A 17,316-nucleotide genomic window follows, 5' to 3' on the forward strand; every position below is an offset into this window, starting at 1 on the left:
GGGGATTTGATAGCAGCCTTCAACTACCTGAAGCAGGGCTCCAAAGAGGATGGAGCTCGGCTGTTCTCAGTGGTGGCAGATGACAAAACAAGGAGCAATGGTCTCAAGTTGCAGTGGGAGAGGTCTAGGTTGGATATTAGGAAAAGCTATTTCGGAAGGAGGGTGATGAAGCACTGGAATGGGTTACCTAGGGAGGTGGTGGAATCTCCATCCTTAGAGGTTTTTAAGGCCCGGCTTGGCAAACCCTGGCTGAGATGACTTAGTTGGGGTTGTTCCTGCTTTGAGCAGGAGGTTGGACTAGATGACCTCCTGAGGTCTCTTCCAACCCTAATCTTCTATGATTCAATGTGAAAAATTCATAGCCCAACAGATGAATGTTTATCCAAAGGCACAAGATGTAATAAATGCACAAAATAGAGACTTTTGCAGCTGTTTGCTCTCACTAGGCAGTCAGAGAACTGATTAATATTATATAAAATCAAGAGCTGGGTTTCTGGGATCTATCATGTGAAGAGACAGAGCCTGCCTGGAGAGTGTAACTGAATATTCATGGAAAGAGTATTGACTTTAAAATTGACTCAGAAGCAGACAAGACAGTCATCTCAGAAGGGATTTCCAATAATCCCTCCTGTAGGTGAAATCACCTGATACAGCCCTGACTAGCCTGGGAGGTACTCTGAACTGCATGGGCTAGTTTACCACAGAGACAACTTACAAACACAGAGCTTTACATTCAAGTTCATATGATCAAAGACAAAAAACCTTCTCAGCTGCAGCATGGCAGCCATGATGGGCCTAGTGAGAAACTCTAGAGTTTGGTGATAATGAACTTTTGGAAAAGATCCAGTACAAGTAACCTCAAGAGACATTGCTGAACCTTACAGAGTAAAACACCTCTATCAGACAGACCATGAAATTCAGAGGACATCTTTACTTGCTTACAGTGGACTATTTTTTCCAGGTATATAGCAATAATGTACTTGAAATATAACATGTCACAGTATTATTGAGACACTGAAATGCACTTTTGCTCACTTCAGTATTCCAGAACAACTAATGATGGACAATTGACACAATTCACTGCAGTAGAACTTAAGTCTTTCCAACGAAATATGATTTTCATCATATTGCTAGTAGCCCACATTACTCACAATCAAATGGAGAGGCTAAGAGAGTTTTACAGACAGCCAAGAAAATCCAACAACAGGAAGATCCATTCTTTGTTCTTCTGATTACAGATTAACACCAATAACAGCTACAGGATATAGTCCAGTACAACTCCTGGTGGGAAGACAACTCAGAACTACATTTCCAACTTTGAACAAGAAACTATCTCTGAAGTAGCCATATATGAAGAAAGTATCATATTGGCTAAAAAGGCAAAAAGAGCTTTCAGACATGTTTACAACACACGCCACTCAGCTAGAGAACTTCCAGGTCTAGAATCTGGTGACTGTGCTTGTGTCAAATTGCATTGAGAAAAAGGATGGAGAACCCTAGATCTTATAAAGAAAAATAATTAATCGCCCAAATTATACGTGATCGAGGCCAACAGTCTAGAGTTCAACAGAAACCATTGATATCTAGAATGTGTTCCCCAGAAGGACTAATCAACAGAGCAAACTCTACAGCTGATGGATGCAGAACAAGAAGACAACTCAAAGATTCCAAACCGATCACAGTCAGTCATTACAACTAATGGACAGCCAGATGACCAAGTTGTTACGTGTTCAAGTCATGTAATAAAAAAACCAGTATGATTCAGAGACACTTAACTGACTGATATGTACTGAAGTTTAAAGATAGTGTACATATTATAACAGTTATTAATCTACAACTTATATTGTAGTTATATTGTTATATTGTGTTATATTGTTGATCCATTAGATAGTGCCACATGTAACATACCTGACTTAAGCTCACAACAGTCATTCCTAGCGGTGCATTAAAGGATCTTATAGTGAACACATCTGATAGATTTCTCTGAGAAGGAACTAAGAAAGCTCTATAGCCATTCCATATCTGGTACAGAAGCCTGATCTGCTAGTAGTAGCCCTGCAACCTACTGTGCACAAGGTGTACATGACATGCCTCTCCTGGGCTACCTCTCAGCCCTAATCTCTTGTTGAGTGCTGTCTGTCTGGACTTTCTCCCTGGAATCCTTCCCTCAATCTAGTTCCCCGCATATCCTTATTCCCAGTCTTCATCTGGGCCATGTGCCTGGGGTTTGGCCCTCTTTTTTCATGCCAGTCACAGGAAACAACATCCTTCCTGCAGATCCCATCCCGAACTAAGCTCTCCCAGCCCTTTATGGAAATCACTCAACTCCTTCCCAGGTGGGTCTGAATTTACCCAAGCCATCCGATCCCCAGTTGATCAGGATCAGCTGGGGTGTGGGGGTAGTTGATCCATCACAGGGAAGACTGAGCCCAACTCCCCTTAATGGGCCAACCAGTCTGTGGCAGCTTCCAAAACCATAGAGCTGTGCCTAAAGGGTAAAAATTTGGCCATAAATCCTGTGCATAGTTGTGTGATCGCAGGGTTACCAGGGCTATCTACCGTTTTGGGAGGAAACTGAAAAATTGTTTTACAGGCTCACTCAAAGGCTCTGTTCAGATGAATGTAACCTAATGTAACACCAATTTTTAAAAAGGACTCTAGAGGAGATTCTGGCAATTACAGGCCAGTGAGCCTAACTTTAGTACCAAGTAATTTGGTAGAAACCATAGTAAAGAACAGAATTATCAGCCCCCTAGATAAACATGATAAGTTGGGGAAGAGTCAATACGGCTTTTGTAAAGAGAAATCATGCCTCACTAATCTATTAGAATTCTTTGAGAGAGTCAACAAGCATGTGGACAAGGGTGATCCAGTGGATATAGTGTACTTGGATTTTCAGAAAGCCTTTTACAAGGTCCTTCATCAAAGGCTTTTAAGGAAACTAACTAGCCATGGGATAAAAGGGAAGGTCCTCTCATGGACCAGTAAGAGGTTGAAAGATAGGAAACAAAGGGTTGGAATCAATGGTCAGTTGTCATAATGGAGAGAGCTGAACAGCAGGGACCCCAAGGATCTATACTGGGTCCTGTTCTGTTCAACATATTCCATAAAGATCTGGAAACGGGGGAGAATAGTGACATGGCAAAGTTTGTAGACAATACAAAATTATTAAAGATCCTTAAATCCAAAGCAGACTGTGAGGAATTACAGAGGGATCTCACAAAACTGGGTGACTGAGAAACAAAATGGCAGATGAAATTTAATGTTGATAAGTGCAAAATAATACACACGGGCTGTTAGTTCAGATGGTCACGGATGCAACCACATGCTTGGGGAGACCATAAACCTCTCATTGCCTGATGCCAGGAGGGGCAGACAGGGGTGGATCCATAATTGTCCTGTTCTGTATACTCCCCCTGAAGCTCTGTACTGGGTACTGTTGCAGACAGGATACTGGGAAAGAGGGACCATGGTCTGACCCAGTATGGCAGCTCTTATGTTCTTATATAAGGCTCTGACCACTGCCATTTCCTTCGCTAGAGCTTCATGATTTCTAATGTCCTTAGTGGGTTGCTCTGTTTGTTTGCTGTGGTTTGAATTCTGGTCTCTTACCTGGAGATAGATTGGCACTAATACATGATCCATCTGCTTTATGATATTGTTATTATTACGTGTATGTGAAGGTGCCCAGCACCATGGTATCTGCACACTCTTTACTTAGGTTAGACTGAGCCCAACTAAAGCTGTGAATAAAAGTAGAGCTTTCATAACTGCACAGCACCTTGTGTTGGGCTGTCAGAAATGTATACTGCCCTCTTGAGACTCCAGGTGTGTGGGAGCCAGTTTAGTCTCTCCAATTGGGTGGGAACATCAATGACATTCTGTGATCTACAAAACTTTGACTTTCTTTGAAAAATGCAGGGCCACCCGGAGGTGGGGGGGGGCAAGTGGGGCAGTTTATCCCAGGCTCCGGGCCCCGCAGGAGCCCCACGCGCCCTGGACCGGCGGCGGTCCAGCTCTTCGGTGGCATTTCGGCGGCGGGGGGCCCTTCAGTGCTGCCAAAGATGCAGAGCGACTGAAGGGACCCCTGCCACCGAAATGCCGCCAAAGACCCGGACCGCCGCTGGGTGAGTACAAGCGCCGCAGCTCCCCCACTTTGCCCCAGGCCCCCTGAATCCTCTGGGCGGCCCTGGAAAAATGGAATGAAAAATGGGATTGCTCTGAAAGGACCTTATCGAAATTCCTCTGCTTCTTATCGAACGCTGCACAAGCTGCATTGGATCGCTCCATATCAGTCATGAGGTCATCCACTTCCCCCTGCAGCCTCAGCTTCGTCTTCTCCAATGAGGCACACCTGGAATTGATTGCCTCAGTCTGTTCCTCTGACTCCTGTAGACGCTGAGCAAGCTTCTTTCTGTAGGGCCAGACATCAGTGCTGAATGGAAACGTCCAGCCCCTTTGGGGAGCCTGTGTGAGGGAAGGACTGGAAGGAAGCCAGGGGTGGCCAGAAGGGAGTTTGTTGTAAGGTCGGGAGAAGAGCATGTGAGAAGCTGGGACAGACAGCGTGGCTCAGGGGGCATCTGAGGAAGTCTGGGCTGGCTCAGGGAGGGTGCTGGACTGGAGTTTGGGAGAGGAGAATAAAGAGCAAGGGAAAAGGGCATGTGGGTAGTTGCAGCCGAGGGATGGGGGAGGCTGGAGAGAAGTGAGGTATGGAAGAGCAGCAGCATCATTAACCAGAAGGGAGTCTGGTGGGGGAGGGATCAAAGGACTGGCAAGGATCCAGAAAACAGACTCTGAACAGCAAGTATAATGTAAACTCAATGGGAAATATGATGACTCAGCTGCGGTTAACAATGGAAATCTAGCACAAGAACTAGCACACTTGTCCTCATCCAGTCACAATCCCCAGAAAGCAGCCCACAATCCATTACTGCCCACTCCAAAGCACACTGTTCCAGGCACTCCCTTCCCTAGCACAACCTTGCTTCTTCCACTTCCTCCCACATTCACATCCAGACCTACTTCCAGTCCTGCTCCCATCTCAGCACGTACTTGGCCTCTTCCAGTTCCTCTGTGCGCTGAATGGCGTCCGTCTCATATTTGGTTCTCCACTGGGCAACTTCATTGTTGGCCTTGGACAGGGCACGCTGCAGCTCACCCTTGGCTTCCTGCTCCTCCTCATATTGCTCCCGGAGCAAGTCGCAGTCATGGCGAGCAGACTGAAAGGCGTGGGCCAGTGCGTTCTTAGCCTTGGGAGGTATAATGAAATGAGAGCTGTCCAAACATCACATTAACAGATTTTTAAACTGCAGTCCTGTTGGATGTTTTAATAAAAAAGGACACATGCTGCCAGTGAGTGAAATTCACTAGGTCAAGGGAAGAACCAGTGTGCAGAGTGATCTACACTTGGGGTCCTTCGGAACATTACTCAGCAGAGGCCCTGCCAGTTTGGATCTGACTCATGCTCCATCTAGCTCAGGATCCTGTCTCTCACAGTGGCAGTACCAAGAATGTCAGAGGAAGAGATGCCGCAGCAGGCAGATGTGGGATAATCTGCTCCTAGAGAAAGTTTGCCCTGGCTTCCTCATGTAGAGGTTGGCTCACAGCTGAAGCAGGAGGAGATCCTTTCAAACTTTTCAAATTCTGTGTATTCTAAATTTGGGCATTCTTATTATCCACCTAAACAGGGGATCCTTTCCTGAATCTTACTACATTCTTTGCCTCATTTGTATCTTGTGGCAATGAGTTCCTCACACTAATTATACATCAAAAAGTATTTACATTGGTTGCCTTTCAATTTTGTTGACTGTCCCCTTATTTTTGTGTTATGAAACACAACAATGAACAGAGGACTCCAGACCATTCATTATTCTGTATACATTTCTAATCTCCCCTTTGAGTTTCACTCTCCGACAATGTTGGATGTCAGCTTTACTTATATTATTGCCTCTTAGGTATGCTACCTATTCTGGAGAGGGACAGACTTCCTGACTGGTTCAGCTGGATTTTTAGCTCCAGAATTTGCTGAGCCTCAAGACATCGCAGAAATCTTTTAGGAGAAATCACCTTGTTTTCTTCCTCTAGTTGCCTCTTCAGCTCCTCTGATTGCTGAGTGAAGGCTTGTTTACCTCTAGTCAACTGAGAAATCAAGGATTCTTTCTCTTCCATCTGTCGAGTGAGTTCACCTAATGGAAAAAATTCACATGATCAGATTCTAGAAACACTAGTCACATGACATCTCCCTCAGCGCTTTCTTAAAACTTGCTTCTTCAAAGTGGTTTAAACTCCTACAAACTACCCAGGACTGAGATACATCTGTATAAATCTCAAGGCATTTTTATTACTCTGCTCAGTGCCACATGGGATCTTCCCCCATCTTCCCCTCATTTAACCATTTCTGGTTGTGTTCTTTCCACTGTTGCTCACACCTTAACCTAAACTGTGCATTCTTCAAGGCAGGCGCTCCATTTATGTTTCTGTGAAGTCCCATGCCCATCCATGGCACCATAAGAGTAATACATTATAGGATACACCAAGTCCATGTCCCAGGATTGTTCCCTATAGTTCATATGCTGTTGCTTGGTCCAGCCTTCTTTTAAATGGTGGTGGTGTTTTCACCACTTGCACAGGAAGAATATTCCACAGTCTAAGCACTGTGTTCAGTTACCATGGTGATGTACATGTTAAAAATGCATAGATATTTAGACAGCATGTTCAAAATGTCAGCACAAAGAACTTTTACGGGTGGTCTCTGGGCGTACCATTCTCAGTGTGCAGACGCTTTTTCTGTGTGTTCAAATCATTGATTAGCCTCATATGTTCATCGTTTTTTGACTTGGTTTCACTGAACTGGTCTTCAAGGGCTCGGCACATCTTCTCCAGGTTACTCTGTTAAAAAATATAAAATAGATGATTTAGCTTATCTAACATTGTTGCAGAACAACTGTAGTGGGAAGAGTAACACACTGTCCGGCTACCTTGGCTTTGGAGACAGTCTCCATGTTATTAGCCAGGTCGTCAATCTCCATTTTCAGTTCACTCTTCTCTTTCTCCAGCTTCTGCTTGACTCGTTGCAGGTTGTCGATTTGCTCCCCAAGCTCTGCTGTGCTGTCTGCGTGCTTCTTCCGGAGGGCAGCGGCTGTGGCTTCATGCTGCAGAGTGGCCTCTTCAAGGTCTCGGCGCATTTTCTGGAATTCTGCCTCACGCTTCTTGTTCATCTCAATCTGAACTGCTGTGGCTCCACCAGCTTCTTCCAGACGCTCACTGATCTCCTCGAGTTCCCTGGAGAGATCAGCCCGCTGCTTCTCTGCTTTTGCCCGAGAGGCACGTTCAGCCTCTATCTCCTCCTCCAGTTCCTCCATGCGGGCCTGTGAGGGTTAATTTGTGAAATCAATAGTTCTGAAGTGTCAGGTTTGGAATTAGTGTTAGGCAACAGCAGCACTTACACTTCCATTGTTGTAGGCCCAGAGGATGAAGTTCATAAATACTTTAGGCCTCACCAGAAATTACACTGGCCTGTGGCCTTGGACAAACAATATGTAGTTCTGGAGCAGTGGCAGATTGAAGGCCTGATATTTTATAAAGCTACATATGGGAGCTCTATAGATTTCATAGAGTTTAGGGCTAGAAGGGATCATCCAGTCTCATCTTCCATATAACACAGGCCACTAAACTTCACCCAGATACTCTTATATTGAGTGCAATGACATTAGTTACACTAAAGCATTCCAGCAGTCAGTAGACTAAATTATTGTGTGCCACAGGCAAAGAATAGGAGATACCGAGATGCCACCAAAGCCTGAGGCCCCTGCAATGGCAGGAAGTTATATAATAAAAAGCCAGCATTGTACCTTTGTAATGGGTTAAGAGATTTGACTCTATCTCTGGTAAATCTTGATATTGCAAAATTATTCTAGAAACTGTCAGACCAGAATAGACCATTATCCTATCTCCTACAGTGACCAATATCTATACTTCTGAAGAAGATGAAAGAAATCCTGAATTGGGGAGTTATGGGATATCCTGCCCATAGAGGAAACATTTGCCTAACCCTGTCATTCAAAGGGTGATTTCTGTCCTGGATCATAAAGGTTTATATCACTTCCATTTGTATCCTCAATCTTGTCACTCTGGATGTTCTTGTTACTCTATAAATATCCAATTTGTTTTGGAAGCCTGCAAAGATCTTGGTCTCAATGATACCTTGTTACAATGAGTTCCACAGGCTAATTGCACATTACTTAACAACAATTTCCTTGTATTGGTTTCAAATGTGCTGTTTTTCAGTTTTAAAGAATGGTCCCTTAGTTTTGAGTTATGACAAAGGATGAAATGGAATGCCTGGTTTACCTTCTCTCTGCCATTCATTATTTTGTATACCTGTGCCGCACCACCCCCACTGGTCTCCTCTCGAAATGAAAGAATACCAATCTTTTCAATTTCTCTTCATACGACGATCTTTCCTTGCCTCTAACAATTTCCAACACCTATCTTTGAACTGTCTCTATTTCTGCTGTATGGTTTAGATGGCCAGACCTTCACACACTATTCCAGAGGAGATCAAATATTGATTTATGTAATGGCATTAGATAATTTTCAGTGTTATTTCGCATCCTGTTTCTTATACATCTTGACATTTCATTTTGTTTTAACCACCACGGCACACGGCAGAGGTCATCACTGAGCCATTCACAGTGATGCCCAGATCTCTTCCCTGAGTTGTTACAATTCATTTAGAGCCCAGTAAGCTACACAAATAGTTCAAATTATTCCCTCCAATTTGCATTACCTGGCATTTGTCAGCACTGAAGTTCATCTGTCATTGTGTTGACCATTTGCCTAATTTAGTTAGGTCCCTCAAAAGTTCCTCACAGGTTTCTCCAGCCCTGACTAACCCAATAATTTTGTATCACCTGCAGATCTTGCTGCCGATACCCTTTTGCAGATCATTTATAAACAACACAGTCCTAGTCATGGAACCGTGGCGGTCCTACTGATTGCCTTTCATGATGAAAACTGACCAGTATTCCTATTTTTTGTTTTCTGCTCCTCAGCCAGTTTCTGGTCCATGCCAGTACTTTCCCTCTCGCCACATGACTGCTTCAGTTCCTTAACAGTCTCGTCAGAAGGTCTTTGTCAAAGTCTTTTTAAAGTCCAAATAAATTATGTCAACCAATTTTCTTTTACTCATTTGTTTGACATTTTCAAATAATTCTTATGGATGAGTGAGTCATAATTTTCCTTTGCAGAAGCTGTGGTTTTTAGTCCCTACTACATCATGATAATGGAAAAGCTCTTTAAGCAATTGTTAAAGGTTTCTAAAGTGTATTTTTTACAATTTTGCATCCTTTAAATTACCTGTATGTTTGGACATGTGGTACTGAAGCAGCTTTACAGGCGGAGAGATACAGAAAAGAAAGAAGTGTATTTTACTTTGAACTTTATCACAAAGTCCTCAGGAGAAAGTTGGTGTTTCCAGAAGAAAAAAATTTGGAAACAAAATTCTCCCTGACAAACCAGCTCCATTGCTTCATTACCAGGATGGTTCACATTTCTGTGGGACATTAGGACAGAGTTAAGGTAGTTTGTGGAAACTAAACCCCAATTTTTCTGAATTTCAATGGCATTTTCCTCCAAAACTGCAACGTTCTAACACTGTTTGTTTTGTTTGAGGGATGTACATTTCCAACCCTAACCATATCTTAGCAAAGCTTGCTGTCTGGAAATTACTTTTTATTTTAACTTTATTTCTGGACATTCAGAACTGTACATATGCACAGGAGAATATCACTGTATATACAGTAACTTACCAGTCAAGGGCCATGGTAACTGGAGAAAGTGCACTTGGGTGATTTATTAAATTCTGAGTCATGTTAATATTTTCATTTATGTGCAGGAAATTCTTTCTACTAGAATGTTTTAAGAATAAATACCCATTAATACTGCAGAAAATCTGATCAACTTTAAAGTGGGCTTTTATGAGCATGAAGACACCAATAGCTCTAAATCTTTACCTGCAGTTCCTTAATTTTTTTTTGTAGCTGAGAACTTTGAGCCTGTTCATCTTCCACTTTGTTTTGTAACTGACTGATTTCAAACTCCTTCCTGGTAAAGAAGAAAAATGTAAAAGTCAATGTTTTAAAGACAAATTTGGACCCAAATTCAGAGGGATTAAAAAGCAGTGCTATACTTCTTCAGTTTGTCATCCATTTGCTGCTTGTCATTTTCCAAATCCATGATGGATTCATGAGACATCTTCAGATCCCCCTCAAGTTGTCTCTTTGCTCTCTCAAAGTCCATACGAAGCTTCTTCTCTTGTTCCAGAGACCCTTCAAGCTAAAACAACACACAAAACACACCAGCACTTTGAGAGGAACAGATAAAACACAAGCTACCCCAAACAAACCACACCAGTGTGCCAATGGTTTTCTGAAGGCTTAAAAATTATTTGTGTGGGTTTTCCTGCTTTAAACACAGCTCATCCATCTCTCCACACATAGTCCAGCCCTCCCCTAATCCACCACAGCATCTACCTGTGGGGTTCACCCTCACAAAAACCTTCCCTTACATCATCCACTTGCTGTTCCAGCTTAGATTTTGTTTTGGACAGCATGTTGACTTTATCCTCCTCGGCCTGCAGGTCATCCAGTGTTTGCTGGTGGACCTCTTGGAGGGCTTTCTTCTCCTTTGTGAGCTTGGAGATAGTTTCATCCAGAGCCGCCATCTCTTCAGTAAGATTCTTAATCTAGAAAACAACCAGCACCCATATTCTGAGGGATAGGTACAGTGTGTGGTATTTGGATGCATAGTGCTCTGAAGGCACAGGGAGCACATAAGGAGGTGTCCTTTGCCAAACTCTTGCACAGGGATAGGCAGTGTTTCCTACAGTGCAGCTCTGTAGGCACTCAGGATGTGTGTGTGTGGGGAATACTCCTCTAGGCTTGCTATACTTGCTGGTAATGCTAGGTGCCCCAGCATGGCACTTCTATGCTATCTGCAATCTGATTCTGCCTGTGTCCTGTCCTGGAGATGGGCAAGGGCTCTCTTTCCCCTCCCCACAAATGCCCCTGTAAGGACAGATGTTGAGGCCCTCTGGGATTTTGTTGCTCTATGAGATGTGAATGTTGCAGTGACTGTTTCACTGGCTAGGGGCACAACTGGGAAGCAGTATGGACACGCGATCAGCCCAAAAGATTCATGTCATATCCCTGCTGAAGCTTCCCTTCTCCTAGGAGAGGCAGCCCTCTGTGCAATCGAGCCACAGAACATCTTACACACTGCAGAGACCAAGGGCAAGAGGGACCCAGATGCAGTGAGAGAGGAAGTGATTTACTACAGACTGAACATAGAGCCAGGTGTCCTGAGCCCTAGTGCAGTGCCCTTGTCAATAGGCCATGCTGGGCAATACCCCACACCAAGGCATGTGCAGGCGGGCTCAGAGATGGAGCGCTATGGAAAGGAACCAGTGGAATGATGAAGGAGGGATCTTGAGAGGAAGAGGAGGAACTGGCTCAGCCCAGCCAGCAGGAACCATAAATCTGCCAGGCTACATATTAACGCAGTGAGACTCTCGAGCCAATGGCAGTTTGCTTTTCTCATGCATAGAGGCTAACTCTGCTGGTTTGGTTATAAGCACCTATCACCTGCAAAGTGTCCTGCTGGCCACTGGGGGCTGCTTTTGTAACCCACGCACCTCCTGGGTGTGTTCTGTCCTCTCTAGTTGCACCGAGACCACTTAGAGATTAATGAGTCTGCTACAGCCTTAGCTAGGAGCCATGGGGCTTGGAGCAGTGAGACTCATGCATTTAGCTCCAAAGGTCCCAGGTTTGATCCTGCCTGACTGGGGTTTGTCAGTGTTACACTGTGACACCTGCACAATGGGCAGGAAGGTGGCAGTCCATGCGAGCCCCCATCGTCCGCATGAGCCGGCTGTTCTGTCAGAAAGGGGCTATATTTTTTCCCACTGAAAAGCTAACATTCCTTCAGATGTGTCTTTTGCTGGTGAGTAATTGCAACCCCCTTCCCCAGTTCCTTGTATCTCAGTCAGATGTCGCTTCAGCTCAGCATGGGTAAAACAAACAACAGTGCTCTAGAGTGCCACATGCCTTTGGTGAACCCCTCGCCCAGCGTGCTGGGTAGGGTGACCAGGTGTCTGGTTTTCAACCGGAACCCTAGGTTGAAAAGGGATCCTGGTGGCTCTGGTCAGCATCGCTAACCGGGCCGTTGACGGTCCAGTTGCCGGCGCTGCACAGCGGGGCTGGCAGGCTCCCTGCTAGCTTCTGCACTGTGCGGCTCCCGGAAGCAGCGTCATGTCCCCCCTCCGGCTCCTACATGTAGGGGCAGCCAGAGGGTTCTGCCTGCTGCTCCCACCCCAAGCACCACCTCCACAGCTCCCATTGTCTGGGAACAGTGGCCAATTGTAGCTGCAGGGGCGGCGCCTGCGGACAGGGCAGCACGCAGAGCAGCCTAGCTGCGCCTCCATGTAGGAGCCGGAGAGGGCACATGCTGCTGCTTCTGGGAGCTGCTTGAGGTAAGCGCCGCCTGGAGCCTGCACCCCTGACCCCCTTCTGGGCCCCAACCCCTTGCCCCCGCCCTGATCCCTCTTCCGCCCTCTGAACCCCTCGATCCCAGCCTGGAGCACCCTCCTGCACCCCAAACCCCTCATCCCAGCCCCACCCAGCATCTGCACCCCCAGCCAGAGGCCTTACTCCCCCCCACGCCCCAACCCCCTGCCTCACCCCAGAGCCCCTTCCCATACTCCAAACCCCTCGGCTCCACCCCCCCAGCCCAGAGCACCCTCCTGCACCCCAAACCCCTCATTCACAGAACCACCCCAGAATCTGCACCCCCCAGTCAGAACCCTCAGACCTCTCCACACCCCAACCCCCGGCCTAAGCCCAGAGCCCCTTTCCTATACTCCAAATCCCTCGGCTCTAACCCCCAGCCCAGAGCCCCCTCCTGCATCCCAAACCCCTCATCCCTACCCCCACCCTGGAGCCCACACCCCCAGCCAGAGCCATCACTCCCTCCTGCACCCCAACCCCCTGAGGTAGCCTGGTGAAAATGAGCGAGTGAGTGAGGGTGGGGAGCACGAGCGACAGAAGGAGGGGAGGATGGAGTGAACAGGGGGCGGGGCCTCAGAGAAGGGGTGGGGCACGGGTGAAGCCTCAGATAGGGGCGAGGCAGGGGGTGGGGCAAGGGTGTTCGGTTTTGTGCGAGTAGAAAGTTGGCAACCCTAGTGCTGGGAGCAGCAGGCCTCAGTGCTGGACTGCCTCCCTGAGCTCCCACTCACCTTGTTCTCCATGGCGTGCTTCTCCTTTTCCACTTTGGCCAGTGTCAGTTCCAGGTCGTCAATATCTTTCTTCAGCTCTGAACACTCATCCTCCAGTTTCCTCCTCTTTGCTGCCAGCTCTGCGTTCGTCTCCTCCTCATCCTCCACTCTTTCAGTCAGCTCCTTAATTTTAGCTTCCAGCTGGATCTTGCTTTTGATGAGCCCATCGCATCTCTCCTCAGCATCAGTCAGATTCTCACTTTCCTGGGGAAACATATTGGAGGCATGTTACATTTAGCATAAGAATGAAAGAGGCAATGGCACACACAGTGCTGGTGAATCCTCCATGCCATTGGAATGGACATGGCAGGATCCAGAACACGGGTTCCTTGGCTGACCCCCCCCCACTCCAACGGGATCAGCCTGGGACTCTGCACTGGCCCCCCATTCCAACCCAAACAACATGGGATCAGCCTGGCCCCCCACACTGCCCCCACAACCCCAATGACATGGGATCAGCCTGGACCCCTGAACTCCCCCCAAGCCCAGGGATACCTGTTGCCAACTCTCTGTTATTTTGCAATGACACTGACCTCTCTGAACTGGAAAAGGGCCTGGGGAGCTCGGCTGCCAACAGCCATTGGTGCAATAAAGATCTCACCTCCCCCATTGCCTGTCTCTGAGCCCGGGACCCACGTGGCCATAACGACACTGCAACCGCTCAGGAGAGATGGAGTGGGGGGCCAGAAACGACCACTGTGATCATCTAGTCCCACCTCTTGCACCGCACGAGCTGGGGAACTGCCCCACATATCCTAGCGCAGACCTCCTAGAACAACATCCCATCCTGATTTGGACATGGCCAGTGATGCAGAATCCACTAGGATCCAGTGGCTGACCTTTGTCGGATGCCAGGCCCACAAACAAAATGGCTGCCCTTCTATGGTCCAGGGTGTGGACAGAGCACAGGGAGGAGCAGCAGAGACCAGTGACAGGGGGATGGGGACAGTGAGGAAAGGTGCAGGGGGATGGAGGGGACAGAGGGAGGCTGAAAGAGTTGCAGCGGGCAACTGAGGGGGGTACATGGGGTGTGGAGGGGAGGAGCAGGCTGAGGAGGGTGCAGGAGAAGGAGGGAGGCTTAGGGGCTGAGGGGCTACAGGGAGTTGTGGGGGCAGCAAGGGGTGCAGGGGGATGTGGGGAGTGCAGGGGTGTGTGGGGGCTGGCTCCAGGGGGCAGAAGGAGGATGAAGGGAGACTTGGGGGGCAGGGGGCAGAGGGCAGCTGTGAGGGGATGTGGGGCAGAGGGAGTCTGAGGGGGGTTGCAGGGGACATGGGGGCAGAGGGGAGCTGTGAGGGGTGCAGGGGTGTGTGTGGGCTGTGGGGTGTGTGTGTCTGCGAGGGGATGTGGGGGGCTGAACTGTGTGCAGGGTATGTTGGACCAGAGGGAGGCTGAGGGGGTCAGGGGCACTGGAACAATTTGTACAGTAGGGGTGCTGAGAGCCTTTGAACCAAACTGTAAACCCTGGATATAATGAAAACCACCCCCACACCCCTAGTTCCAGCATCTATGGAGGGGGGCGCAAGGGTGTGTGGGGGCAGAGGGGATGCAGGGGGATGTGGGGCAGAGGGGAGGCTGCGGGGCCAGGAGGGAGGCTGAGGGGGCACAGGTGTGTTTGGGGGCCAGGAGGGAGGCTGCGGGGTGTGCGGGTGCCAGTGATCAGGTAGCAGCTGGACGAGTTAGCATGCCAGTTCCCCCAGACGGGCCCATGGAGGGGAAGGGGAAGTTTGTGTTACCGGGTTGCCACTTCCTACTTGGAGGAACGTAGTTCAGCCACCTCTGCGACAGAGAGCAGTTCAGTTGCTGCAGCCGCTGTGGTGCAGACATACCTGAGCAAGAAGGCATCGCAGGGCAGTCTAGGGCCAGCAGCTGTGATTGTCTCCAGGGCCGGCTCCAGGGTTTTGGCCGCCCCAAGCAGCCAAAAGAAAAAAAAAAAGCCGCGGCCGCGATCGCAATCTGCAGCGGCAATTCGGCGGAAGGTCCTTCGCTCCAACTAGGAGTGAGGGACTGTCCGCTGAATAGCTGGACTTGCCGCCCCTCTCCGGAGTGGCCGCCCCAAGCACCTGCTTGCCAAGCTGGTGCCTGGAGCCGGCCCTGTTGTCTCTCAACTGCAGCACATGGGAAAAGGAGTGAGGCTGTTTTCGAGGAGGTGCCTCCCTATGCAGGGGGAGCCAACTATTGCCTCATCTAGGCAGGACTTGCAGCAGAAACAGAAGGCAGGAAGGGCTTTTCCCAGCCTGACATTCCTAGAACCCTTGGATGCAGCAGGGTGAGATCAGACCGTGGGGTGGGATGGGGCAGGAGTGGGGCCGAGTTTCAGGACTTTCAGTACTTTCAAAGCTCACTACCTCTCCAGTGCTTCAAGAGTCAAGTGACTGCCATGTTGTCCCTGAAGGGGTTAAACTAGAAGACCAGCGTGACCATGGCCAAGGTGAGACTCTGAGGGAGTGTGTGTAAGGGTGCATCTACACTGCAACACATAACGGCTCCAGGATGGGGGAGGCAGCAGGGAAAGGCTCTGGGACGGGGGAGGTAGAAGAGGAGGAAGGCTCTGGGAGGGGGGAGGAAGAGGGGGGGAAGGCTCTGGGACGGGAGAGGCAGAGGATGGGGAAGGCTCTGGGACGGGGAAGGTAAAGGAGGGGGAAGGCTCTGGGAGGGGGGAGGCAGAGGAGGGGGAAAGCTCCGGCAGGGGGGAGGCAGCAAGGAAAGGCTCGGGGGGGGGGGCAGAGGAGGGGGAAGGCTCTGGGACGGGGGAGGCAGAGGAGGGAGAAGGCTCTGGGATGCGGGAGGCAGAGGAGGGGGAAGGCTCTGGGAGTGAGGGGGCAGCAGGGCCTTTCCCTGCTAGAGCCTTTCCTCGCTGCAGTGAAAGGCAGGGAGCTGCTGAAGCCTTTCCCCACTGTCTCACCCTGCCAGAGCCTTTCACTGACATGTGTAGCTACACACTGCAGTGTGGTCACAGTCTGCTTTTCACTGCAGCAAGTAGCTACATGCACCCTACACGCCGCTGACTGTGGTGTGTAGTGTAGACATAGCCCACGTGGCTGCGGGGCTCTGGAGGTCTGAGAGGCTGGTTTCAGGACCTGGGGCAGCTTGACCGCACAGTCCCATGGCCCAAGGAGGTGCTCAGTGAAGAATTCTGAGCCTGGGCATGTGCACTAGAGACCAGGGCTCACAACGTTAACATATAATTTGTCTGGAAATAACTACAAAGACTCTGCTTTATTGGCTCTTCACTCTACAAAAGGTACTGATCTGGGAGTGACAGCTGAAAAGTTTTTCCCAATACCTGGTTCTTTTCTCCTTGCTACAGACTTCAGCTTTGCTGGCTGCAGGCTTGTCTGGTAAGGCTGTGAACTGAGACCTTCTGAAGTATTTAGTACCTTTATACAAGGCTCTGGTGAGGTCTCATCTAGAATACTGTGTGCAGTTCTGGTCTCCCATGTGTAAGAAAGATTAATTCAAACTGGAACAGGTGCAGAGAAGGGCTACTAGAATGATCCGAGGAATGGAAAACCTGCCTTATGAGAGGAGACTTAAGGAGCTTTGGTTGTTTCGCCTAACAAGACAAAGGCTGAGGGGAGATATGGTTGCTCTCTTTAAATACACCACAGGGATAAACGCCAGAGCGGGAGAGGAGTTATGTAAGTCAAGGGGCAATGCTGAAATGGATATGAACTGGCCATCAACAAGTTTAGGCTTCAAATTAGATGAAGGTTTATAACCATCAGAGGAGGAAAAGTCTAGAACAGCCTGCCAAGGGCAATAGCGGGGACAAAGAACCTAGTTGGTTTCAAGACTGAGCTTGATACGTTTCTGGAGGGGATGGTATGATGAGACTGCCTACAATGGCATATGACCCATTGGCAATTGCTGGTAGCAAATATCTCCAGTGGCTGGAGACAGGACACTAGATGGGGAGGGCTCTGAGTTATTACCGTGAATTATTTTGCAGATGTCTGGCTGGTGTATATTGCTGACACACCCTAACT

General features: G+C 48.4%; 1 protein-coding gene across 1 annotated transcript in view; it reads right to left on the reverse strand.

The window, feature by feature from the left end:
* LOC101943139 (myosin-13) overlaps window positions 1–17,316 on the reverse strand; it is a 63,505-nt gene that overhangs the window by 11,178 nt on the left and 35,011 nt on the right. The window contains exons 22-30 of the mRNA XM_065562987.1: window positions 13,292–13,534; window positions 10,568–10,744; window positions 10,190–10,335; window positions 10,014–10,104; window positions 6,978–7,367; window positions 6,762–6,888; window positions 6,067–6,185; window positions 5,053–5,249; window positions 4,231–4,414 (exon numbers count right to left, since the gene is read on the reverse strand). Coding sequence (XP_065419059.1) covers window positions 4,231–4,414; window positions 5,053–5,249; window positions 6,067–6,185; window positions 6,762–6,888; window positions 6,978–7,367; window positions 10,014–10,104; window positions 10,190–10,335; window positions 10,568–10,744; window positions 13,292–13,534 — 1,674 coding nt within the window. The remainder of the gene's footprint in view (window positions 1–4,230; window positions 4,415–5,052; window positions 5,250–6,066; window positions 6,186–6,761; window positions 6,889–6,977; window positions 7,368–10,013; window positions 10,105–10,189; window positions 10,336–10,567; window positions 10,745–13,291; window positions 13,535–17,316) is intronic.

This window comes from Chrysemys picta, chromosome 12 (genome assembly GCF_011386835.1).
Source record: "Chrysemys picta bellii isolate R12L10 chromosome 12, ASM1138683v2, whole genome shotgun sequence".
Lineage (NCBI taxonomy): Eukaryota > Metazoa > Chordata > Testudines > Emydidae > Chrysemys > Chrysemys picta.